This window comes from Hesperophylax consimilis, chromosome 28 (assembly GCF_061612785.1).
Source record: "Hesperophylax consimilis isolate HC1 chromosome 28, BYU_Hcon_1.0, whole genome shotgun sequence".
In the NCBI taxonomy this organism is placed as follows: domain Eukaryota; kingdom Metazoa; phylum Arthropoda; class Insecta; order Trichoptera; family Limnephilidae; genus Hesperophylax; species Hesperophylax consimilis.
This window is the reverse complement of record NC_142863.1, coordinates 6,366,590-6,378,883: the sequence shown is the minus strand read 5'-3', so window position 1 is coordinate 6,378,883 and position 12,294 is coordinate 6,366,590. Positions and strand designations below refer to the sequence as shown.

General features: G+C 33.8%; 1 protein-coding gene across 1 annotated transcript in view; it reads right to left on the bottom strand.

Annotated features, from left to right (window-relative positions):
- Positions 1-11,921, bottom strand: part of LOC149410085 (protein lev-9-like) — a 57,468-nt gene extending 45,547 nt beyond the window's left edge. Inside the window, exon 1 of the mRNA XM_089648608.1 lies at positions 11,737-11,921. Coding sequence (XP_089504734.1) covers positions 11,737-11,785 — 49 coding nt within the window. The 5' untranslated portion in view covers positions 11,786-11,921. The remainder of the gene's footprint in view (positions 1-11,736) is intronic.
- Between the last annotated feature and the right edge of the window lie 373 nt (positions 11,922-12,294).

The window sequence follows — 12,294 nt, the reverse complement described above, 5'->3', positions numbered from 1 at the left end:
TCGCGGCTTCCAATGTGCAATGTTTTGCTTGAATATATTATATAAAAGGAACGTAAACTCTATTTTTATACCTCAATTAACAACTTTACGAAATATAAAAATACAAATATCAAATAAGTAATTTCTCAGTCTATTATATTTGTGTTAGGTATATTGTGTCATTGTTGTTTTATCAATGTTGACTTGAGGTAAATGGGGGTCCGCTCGTATGTACCCCCATTTGAATCTCGTGGACCCCCAAATTTTTTTCTCGCTGACATATCCCCCAGCATGCCGATATCGACCCCTGGGGGTCCATATAGACCACTTTGGGAACCTCTGGTGTACACCTATAAATTGTAGTTATATGGAATGTTCAAGAAACCAACAAGACTCCAAAAAAAACATCGTCAGTAATGATGGTCTTTAATAGCGTGGTTAAATCCTATATTATTCGACACTTAATAATTTTTAACGGCCATTGTACAACTGTTATTGTTGAAACGAATCAAGCAGCGACACAATGTGCACGTGATGGCTTACTGCAGGGGTGGGGGACCTCTGGTCTGCTAAACAGTTTGTTCAGATACATTTTTGATCTAGGCCAACATGTCAACCACAGAGAAGTTTCCTTGGGATCAGAATTTTTCCAAAAAGTATAAACTCCCCAGCAACAGCGTCAATACAAATGCCCACATTTGAGTAATTCTCCTCTTCGTGGTACATATATGTATATATACAGGGTGTATCGGCACTAACCCGACAAACTTTAACCAGCTATTCCTTAGCACATTTGGAGTAAAAAATGTTATGGGCACTTTGCTGTCCGGTAGCATTTTTTTTTTCAATCAAAAACAAAAAAAATAACAATTTACACACTACATCACTGTCATTGGAATTGCTTTTCGTGTTAAACAGCTGTTATAAGCAAGTATGTCGAAAAGCGTCTTCGCTCTTTCGCACACACTAAATAATAATAGTTAAAAATGAGACGAATGGTGCCGTGCCATTTCGTTGTGATTGTAAAAGTGCGCCAATATAGGTACACACGTGCATTATTCAACGGAATTCAAATAAAATATGGCAAGATGGGTTTTCAAACTTTGACAAAGGATAAAACAGTGGTGACATGTGGTGAAAATATGAATAGTAAATTTTTTATTAAAAAAAACGTTACCGGACAGCAAAGTGCACATAAGATTTTTTACTCCAAATATGCTAAGGAATAGCTGGTTAAGGTTTGTCGGGTACGTGCCGATACACCCTGTATACAATGGGATATGTTTGATGGCTGAAGCAAGTGGGGCAGGGAAGAATATAGCAAAGAGGTAGGTTAGGAAGTAATATGTGGTCGCCAAAAAAGGCTTGAACCATTTCAAGCAACGCTTTAATTCCAAATTGTGATATTTCAGCAGGAGATCCGGCACGGACGATCGATAAAAGTCCACGTCAATTCAATATTAACCAAATACGTCAGCTATGGTCAGTTAGCGATATTTGCGAGCACGGCCAACGATTGATAATAAATATTCCGACTGGCGATATACAATTTTTAACACGGCCTCCATAGTATTAGATAAACTTCGGTTAACTGTCCATACCTACACTTCAAAACGTCGAAATTAATGGCTTTTTAACGAAAGGAGTTGAACTAATGAAGCTCTTAGAACTGAAAGAATTTATATACGCGGCAAACAAAAAAATCAACACAAAAAAACAAAGTTCTTTTAGTAATTTTCTGTTAGAACCCTCCTACCCAGGAACTGGAGTCGAACCAACCTCTCCAAATGCCGATCGGGTAGGACCGACATTTATTTCGTATGTTAACTACCGTAATGTTACTCAATTTCTCAAAAAACATATGTGTCCGCGTATATATGCGTGATGGTGACCGGATAAATTATCACAATGATAATTCATCACATCTTTAAAAAGTTATATAAAGTCCTGGATAGTGATGAAACAAAAAAATTATTAACTGGGTTAAGTAGATTAGGTTTGGGTATGTTAATTTTTCATCGTTTCTAATATATATATATATATTTATATTAACTCCACACAGGAGGCCCTGAAGAAAATAATTTCCCTCAGGGCCTATGTCATCTTTGGGGATGCTGTGTGGAGGATCTTTTTGTGGAGAGGAAGGAGTGAACATGAGTCTTGAAGAGTCCTATGTTGTAGGAGGGAGGAAACACAGAGGCCGGCAGTTCGTTCCACAGCCGAGCTGTTGAACTTAAGAACGAATCGTAGAAGCGACCCGTTCTCATGTGACAAATGTCAACCGTGTACAAATGTTGGGCGCGCGTTTGGCGTGTATCCCGACTACGCACCGGTGCCGAAGGGATCAATGACGCTAGTTCCTCAGAGCATCTTCCATTGTAATACCGATAGAACAAGCACAGCATACCTACCTGACGCCTGTGCTCTAAAGATTGCAGTCCGTTTGTTAAGATTGGGGAATCTATCAAACGGACCGCCCGTTTTTGCACAGAGTATACACATACACGCTTGCGTCTAGCAGCGGATTAATTCACGATAGTTTTGCCACATGTGGGAGGAAATAAAGTAGTCCCACAATACAAATACTTACAGTTGAGTTTGAGTAATTCTCCTCTTCGTGGTCCATATATGTATATATATATACAACGGGATATGTTGTGAGGCTGAAGCAAGCGGGCCAGGGAAGAAGATAGAAAATAGGTAGGTTAAGAAGTATAATGTGGTCGCCAAAAAAGGCTTGAACCATTTCAAGCAACGTTTTAATTCCAAATAGTGATAATTCACCAGGAGGTCTGGCACGGACTATCGATAAAACCCCACGTCAATTTAATATTAACGAAATCCGTCATCTATGGTAAGGTAGCGATATTTGCGAGCACGGCCAACGATTGATAATAAATATTCCGACTGACGACAGACAATTTTTAACACGGCCTCCATAGTATTAGATAAGCTTTGGTTAGCTGTCCATACATACACTTCAAAACGTCGAAATTAATTGTTTTTTAACGAAATGAGTTGAACTAATGAAGCTCTTAGAACTGAAAGAATTTATATACGCGGCAAACAAAAAAATCAACACAAAAAAACAAAGTTCTTTTAGTAATTTTCTGTTAGAACCCTCCTACCCAGGAACTGGAGTCGAACCAACCTCTCCAAATGCCGATCGGGTAGGACCGACATTTATTTCGTATGTTAACTACCGTAATGTAACTCAATTTCACAAAAAAATATATGTGTCCGCGTATATATGCGTGATGGTGACCGGATAAATTATCACAATGATAATTCATCACATCTTTAAAAAGTTATATAAAGTCCTGGAAAGTGATGAAACAAACATTTTATTAACTGGGTTAAGTAGATTAGGTTAGGGTATGTTAATTTTTATTTTCATCGTTTCTAATGACTTTATATCACTTTTTAAAAGTGTGTTGAATTGTCGCTGTGTTGAGTTATCATGGAACCATGCGTGATTACCACCAAAAGTTGATATAATGCATTGTCATCGACAATGAGTTTATCTGCCGAGTTTCAACTCGATCTAGAATTGATGCATTAATTATCGTAAACAAAAGTGAAATTCAGATAGATTTCATATTAAATCACTATAATGGTTGTTTATCAGTTGTGTTAAATTTAAAACACGTTTAATAGTAAGTTAGGCCCAAAACAAAAACCAAGAAAGGTAACGAACCAGTTTTGTTTACAATTCGACTAAATTAAAAATTCGGAAGATGTCGCTGGTCTGCTGCGTGTGCTGCTAAGGCCAGTCAGCAGTCGAACTCGTCAGCAGGAAAAACCACTATTTACCAATACGTTGATAATTCAACAGAATTCTCAATAAAGACTTATATGACTTTAATGTATTCAATAAGTAAAATAGTAGGTATATTTAGCGTTTTATTTTGTTGTTTTGTGAGGTTAAGTTCCACGACAACAGCCAAAATTAGAAATAGTTCATTCAAAAGAAAGAACTTTGCAGAATTAACATGTCTGTTTATGACCCCCTATAATAGCCACACTTTTTTATTATTATAGCGACTATTTAAATATTGCATATACAAAATATGATACTAAATATAGGGTTTTCCAATAAAAGGTGTTATTTTAAATAGCCCGCTATTTCGGTAGATGTTACTTTTTAATCTGTCATTTTTTGACATTTGAATACGTGTATTAATTAAGGCGCTAAGTGCCCAAAAAATCGAAAACGATGTTTTTACAGAAATGTATTCTATGTACCGATGCCAATAACCCTAAATAGGATCCAAGTGCCTAAGGCAGTTCAAAAAAATACAATAAATTGATGAAGTCTGGCATCGCTGTAACTCCATTGGTATGTTATCTTTTAAAATGGTTTAAGTGCCACAACAGTGTTCATTGATATTCCATATAAAATGGCCGGCGATGGTGTGTTGACAGTCGCGAGCTTGCTTGTAAAACGCCATCAAAAAGGTAAAGGAAGCGTGCAAAATGCGAAAAAAAACTAAAAACCAGTGGCCAAGAGTATTCCACACTAAATAATAAAGTCATTCCTGCCAAAAAACCACCAAATTCTGAGGTATGTGTATAATATTATTTTTCTGAACATTTTGTTAGTTTTGGTACTGACGCGCTAGTGATGTGCATGCCTGTCGTAATAATATTATTCATTCATATTGTAAATATTAATTTCGAATCCAATCATTTTGTAAACAGATAATTCTTTTAATTCCACCGTTTTTCTTATGTACTCGTAACTTTTAATTTATTATGCCTACTTATTTCATGGAAAATAATAATTAAGTTTTTTAGTCAGGTAAGTTTTTAGATTCTCACGGCCAAAAGCATTTTTGTTGTTTGTTTTTGCGGTGTTATGCCGTGTTGCGCTAACTCCTTCTTTAGCCGACGTTTCGGACAGCGTTGCAGTGTCCATCATCAGGGCAGATCCGGTAGACACATCTTCGGATCTACCGGATCTGCCCTGATGATGGACACTGCAACGCTGTCCGAAACGTCGGCTAAAGAAGGAGTTAGCGCAACACGGCATAACACCCCAAAAACAAACAACAACAAAAAGTTTTTTAGTGTCGTTATGTTTCATAAAGCCGTTTCCAATGATTTATTGGTCTTTCGTGATGTTGATAACAATAATATTAATAAAAAATGCATTTAATGATATGACCTCCGAACTTTTATTAATCAAAATGTATGCTTTCACAATACATAATGGGGTTGGCCACGCAAAGCTAATTGTAGATGTCGCCATCGGTGAAGAGTGTCAACCAAATGTCAAATACAAAATTATCTATGCTTTTTCCATACATTTTGCTAGGTAGGTATTGTATTATTTTCTTAAACTGTTTATTATTTGCATTTTGTTTGGTAGAGCGGTACCTACTTTTGAAACACTGTATTCCTTTTAAAATATGTTTATAGGTTTTATGAAAAGTTATATTCCTTTGTTTAATTTTCACACACCGACACTTTTAATTATGTTTGAATCATTTAAATAAATATGTACTTGTACACCAGAATAATTTTTTATTAAATTAAACAAATAAGTGATTTGTTTTATTTATATGCACATCCCTATTCCCCATGTGAAGGTTGTGCACTTAGATCTGCCAGAGCCCCTGAGTTGGCACTTAGAGCATTACATAAAATTCTTATTGTGGAGCTTCACCGTAACCGTCGCTGTCCGTTTTAAACTTTTATTTTGTAGAAATTCAAAATTAATTTATGCTTTTAAATTATGGAAGCCGTCGAGATTGTTCTATACTACTAAGTAACATTTTTACAAAGGGTAGGCCACATATAATTTTATTAGACAAATCAGTATTTTGTTACAGCAAGCAGTTCTAGTTTTTGACACTTAGCGCTTTAATTAATACATGTATTCTTTGACAAGTAGAAACTACGCCATTAATAAAAATGGAACGATACACGATTCAACAACGCATTAAATTATTAAAATTCACTATTATTAATTATTAAAATTCCATCGAAAAATCATCTTGAGTGATGAGGCCCATTTCCACCTCGGTGGCTTCGTCAACAAGCAACATTGTCGCATCTGGGGCTCGGAAAACCCAAGAGTTATTGTTGAAAAGCCTTTCTATCTTCAACGTGTGACTGTTTGGTGCGGTTAATGGTCCGGCGGAGTCATTGGACCTTACTTTTTCGAAAATGAGGCTAGAGCAACAGTTACGGTGAATTGATTGCGCTATCGAGAGATGATTAATGATTTTTTATGGCCGGAATTGGATGGTATTGATCTGGACAACGTTTACTTTCACACAAGCAATGAAACCAATGATCTTTTACAGGAATTTTCTTTAATATCAAAATAACACCTCTTATTGGAAAACCTTGTATATCTATGGTAAGTTGTATTTCTTAGTCCACCTCGCTAGGGTGTTTTATTGGTTTTCTATGTCGTTTTTAATGTTTTTTTCAGAGTTTTTTCATTAATCTCTTTTTTATTCTTGATTTGTAATCATTCAAATTTTATAATAAATATAATTTCTTTGCCCGAATGTGGTTTTATGACCTGGAATATTTTTTATGTCATTGTGATTTGACCTTGTTTGATGAATACGCGGTATCGTAAAGGATTCAGTATGTTTGAATAGTTTCAACAGTATATTAATAGCATATATTTGTTGTATATTTGATACTTCAAAACTATTGAAAATTTCAATCGAAAGCGTTCTTATGGGTACTTTCAGTATGGTCTTTATGATTCCTTTATGAATTTTGTTCAGGTTATGTATTTACTTATATACAGCAGATCCCCATCCTATAATTCCATATTTAATACGAGAATGAAAATATTTTTTAATGTCCTTTTTATTTACCACATTTCTTAGATTTACTTAGTAATATATCAGTTTATAATTAATAAAGAACCAAATCTAAGATTATTTTTATATTATATCCAATTGAAGATGTCAGTTTTATTTTTTAATATAAATGCACTATTCTCTGGATTTACTTGTATTAATTTGTAAATCACATTCATGAATTAAATGCCCAATTCATTTGGTGCCGAGAAATGGGTAATTATCCAGAAAAGTGACACTATTTATATTGGTAATTATTTGGGATCGCTGGCCACGCTTAATGCGATTTAAAAAAAAAAAACCAATGGAACCAAAAAAAAAGAAAGGTGGAAGCCGAAAATAGACAGTTTTTGCCAGAATGGACCGATTTGTATTGTTTTAGAGTGCTAGAGCAATGCCTATGTGCTAGATTTGTCAACAAAGAGTTGCGTTAATTAAAAGCTCAAATATAAAACGACATTATGAGACCAAACGGACCCTTAAGGCGCTACAAACAAGTAAAAAACGGACCCCTGAAGAAAGTAATTGGTGACCCCTGCTCTAGAGAGATGGGAAGGCTGACAGAGATATTGAAAGAAGGGTTAATGCTGGAGAACTGAACGCAGTTGGCGCTAGCAAAAAATTGTTTTAAGTAAAAATTGTGTGAAAGTTTTAAGGTTAGTTTTTCCTTCTATTATTTAATCCAAACTCTGAAGACATAAAGCTAAAATAAGTAATTAGTTTAATGTGACAGTTTTAAGGTTAGTTTTTCCTTCTCTTATTTAATCTAAACCCTGAACCCATAAACCTAAAATGAGTTCTTAGTTTAATGTGATAGTTTTAAGGTTAGTTTTTCCTTCTCTTAATTAATCCAAACTCTGAACCCATAAACCTAAAATGGGTTCTTAGTTTGATGTTAAAGTTTTAAGATTAGTTTTTTTCCTTCTCTTATTTAATTTATTCGGATTCCATATAAAGGGTGTTAAGTGATGCACTTGACTTACTTTAAACCAGTAATTCCTTACATTATTTGGAGTAAAAAATGTAAATCAAATTTTGGAATCGGGTGACTTTAAATAATTTTTTTTTATAACCAAACAAAAAAATATACTTTCACTGGTAAATAATAAATATCATTTGATCTTTAGATACAATAAATCGATTAAAACTACATTTTGCAACCTCCAGAGTATTTTTTATTATTGTACATCAGAATATTTATTCCAATTACAGTACAATTTTACATAGTCATATCAGCATTTAGCTAGGTGACTCTTCAATAATTGTTCCAAGTCGAAGTCTTAACTCTACTTGGTTTATAATGGTATATATTTCACCAAATGAAACGGTTCTATTTGAAGTCATAAAATGTATTAGAGCGAACTTATATTGGAATATTGTTGAGCTAAATATATCTACAACATCTTAGTATATGTTTCCCAAATTTGGGATTCTCATAGGCGCGTAATACTGCGAAGTTGTAGAAGAATTGTTACGCTAGGTTTGTGTAACATGGTTTGTGATACAAAAGAAAGTGCCCCCTTTATAGCGCCTGCTCGCGTCAAGGCAAGAAAAACATCCCAGTTTTCAAGTAGTTCAGCGGCTACGCTAGGTTTGTTTAACATGGTTTGTGATACAAAAGAAAGTGCCCCCTTTATAGCGCCTGCTCGCGTCAAGGCAAGAAAAACATCCCAATTTTCAAATAGTTCAGCGGCTACGCTAGGTTTGTGTAACATGGTTTGTGATACAAAAGAAAGTGCCCCCTTTATAGCGCCTGCTCGCGTCAAGGCAAGAAAAACATCCCAGTTTTCAAGTAGTTCAGCGGCTACGCTAGGTTTGTGTAACATGGTTTGTGATACAAAAGAATGTGCCCCCTTTAGGTAGGTACTGTTTTGTAACTGTCCTTCTAGGAACATGGAACGAAATTAAATGAAGCAACTAGAATTTTAATAAATTTAATGAATAAAGAAGGTAGCCGTAATCTAGGGATTCTCTAGGAATAACTATTCAAAAATTTACATATCTTAAGAATTTATTTTGGATTCTTTCGATGGTGTGTGAATGAACTTTGTTGGATATGATTTCTATATGCTTTATAAAATTGAGTTTCAAATCAAACAATATACCCAAGTCATTGATTTCCGAGACAGAAACTAACGATATATCACTAATAGAATAATCAAAAATTATAGGATTCCTTATTCGATAAAACTTCATAACTTGACATTTGTTTACAAGTTATTTGAAAATATATGGTAATCATTAACATGTCTTATTGCCTTGAATCTTATTGACTTATTGTTTGACTTCTATATTTAATGAGATGCCGATGGATGTAAACACAAGTCAACCTGCAAAACTGAACTAAAAAGAACTAAGCAGAATTTTGCCTGAACAGACTATGCAATAATTACAATAGCGTATTATCCAAGGTTGATATTTTCAGTTGCGAACTTACCAAATACAAGAGGTCCATAAAATAATGTTTCTCCGATGGTTTGTGAATAATGTTTATGTCTCTATTGTTTATATCTCTATTATGATTTGATTTATATCTACAACCTCTCTCCATGGCTATATATGTATTATTTTGTAAATTTTTCGTTTTGTATTATCTTTTGTTTTGTATAAATTTTTTAATTCATATTCCTTTCTCACAAATTTACACAACTTATTCCATATTATGTTGTATCAGTTAAAGTCACAAGGAGGCAATCCGTAATTGGTTTTATTTTACTATATAATACTTATGTACAAACTGATTAAATGTAAACTGTCGATTTCCCGAAAATGAATAAATAAATAAATGGTTAATGGATCAAGATTTTCTATATTGATATTGTTTGTAAATACATTATTATCCATTGATTGTATGCATGTAATCGAATAAATATGTCTATTAGTGTATTGTCTGTGTATATCCACGAGTATGTGACTGTGTTATATCTATCTGTCTATGTATTTTATGTCTTTGTATTGTAATCACTTGAAATGTTATTCTTTTGTATCAATCTTCTATATTGTGGCTTCTTGTTATGTGTGTGCGTTTGTGCTGGCGAAACTTAATGCCAAACACTATTTTGATTAATCTTTATAACGAATTGGTGAATATTATGAATACCAAAAAAATATGATTTAGATAAATTGAAGGTTTTCCTATCGTTTCGCTTGAGTAGAATACAAATAAAATAATAAATTACTAAATAAAAAATATAAATATAAACTACAAAAAAAAAAAAATTTTTCATTAGAAATGTATGAAGGCATAAAGGAAACAACTTTAAACAAATATATTACTATAGCTAAGATTATCTGTGACAGTTTCACTTGATTAACTTTTTTGCTTTCTTATAAAATTATTTAGAAAATAAATAAAAATCAGTTTTTTGCTTGAAATCGAACGCTTCTAGACTCCGTTTGTCAAGCGATTTTAATGCCTATTACCTACAATATAAGGTATACCAAGAATATACACATTTTTGGCTTGTAGCTTCCTCTTAATATTGGGAACATGGCCTGCTGCACTTGGCAGTTTAACGGGTGCTTATAATGAAAATAAAAAAAAACAATAAAAATTTCCAAAATCTGAACCCAAGAATTCAAAATAGATTCTTAGTTTGATGTGAAAGTTTTAAGGTAAGTTTTTGATATTCTCTTATTTAATTAAAATTCTGAACCCAAGAACCTAAAATAGGTTCCTAGTTTGGGTACAATTAAAAATAACAAAACAATGGCCGGTCGGTGGCTGATTTTGGGTCCCACCCAGGCGTAATGTGTTCAATTTAGAGGTGGGTACTTTTCGTTACTGGGTACAATGAGTACAGGTACAAAAATATACCTGGTAAAAATATCGGTGACAAAATACTCAAAAGTATTTAATACCGACCCGAGGATTGATTAAGAATAAGTAATTTCTAAACTGCACTCACATAATTTCTACCCACAGATTTCCCACAAATTTAACAACCCAATAGGGTTGTTAGAGAATTTCTGTGAAACGTAATTTCCCACAAAAAATATTCGATATTCGATTCTCCACAGTATTTTTTCAAATCCATGGGGGGACGTGGCTACGAAATTCCCTGTCGAAAAATTCCCCACTTTTTTCCTATAAAAAATGCGTACCGGTCAAAAGTACCTATTGAAAATACCCGTCAAAAGTACCTATTACAAATACCTGTCAAAAATACCTGGTAAAAGTAACTATCATAAATACCCAACAAAAGTACCTATTAAAAATACCCATCAAAAGAACCTATTAAAAATACCCATCACAAGTACCTATTAAAAATATTTAGTCCCAGTATAAAATACTTGCGAGTATTTTGAAACCAGGTATTTTCAAGATTTGTCACAAGTACATTTCTCACGGAAACGGCGCTATATAAATTAGCCAAATATTAAATATTATAAAGTATCGCATGAAAATACCCGGTACTTTTACTGGGTACGATAAATACGCCTCTTCTCTAGTTCAATCCCTCGGCTGGCTAAGTCCTACTTCAGTAGGAGATTTTCAAATATTGTCACATTATTTGTAACCCGGAATGTTTGTCTTTCTAAAACAAAAACAAAAAAACTAACCTAAAAACCCGTTTCAATTTTATTAGGTATGTGAAAACACGGCGCGCGTGAAGAAAAGACGTCAAATTATTTGTGTTTTTGAACGAAATGGCTGTTAAAATATATTATTTCAATCTTTGGAAACTTAAATAGTTGTTTCGCATTGTTAACTAACTGATGCAAGGTGTTTTTAAACATAAAATGTGCATATTAACCTCGTCCCATTGTTCTGTATATTTATTAAATTAATTAATTTGCATTAAAACAGTAAATTTTAACCGAGGTACATTTTGAATCTGATTTCGCAAAATTTTTGTGAGGATAAGTTTTGATCGCTCTGCTAGTTATTGTGTGAAGGCCGTCTACAATAAAGTTGTAATCAACTTACCACAGACAATAACACTGGATGTGAACAACACTAAACTATATAACAACATGGTCACTCGCGAATTTTAGAACAACTAATGAGCTTTAAAAGGGTAATTTGTTTTACTCCCAGATCGGCACTGACATATTGATAATAAACAAAATAATATGGCAGAGCTGACGGCAGTAAAAGGTACTATTCTCAATACAACATAGACAGCAGTGAAGTAAGTTTTACAAGATTGGCTCTTGGACCAAATCAACTATCTATCTGTCTTGGACTATCAGAAGTTTGCTGAGATGTCAAAAACATTACGAAGATGGAGCTTTGTGCACAAATTCACAGATGGCTACCAATTTCATCCTCTGGCCTGGAGTACCACAAAATCTGTAATTATTAAAATAAAGTAGATACCCGCATCCACTTGTTTCTGCGCTTAATTCTTCTAAACTACGCAACGGATTTTGATAGGGATTTCACTGTCACTTAGAGAATTTCTTCCGAAAGGTTTATATATATAATACATGTGAATTAGATTTATAGAAAGTAGAGAAAAGTCGACTTTTGTGATCGAGTCGT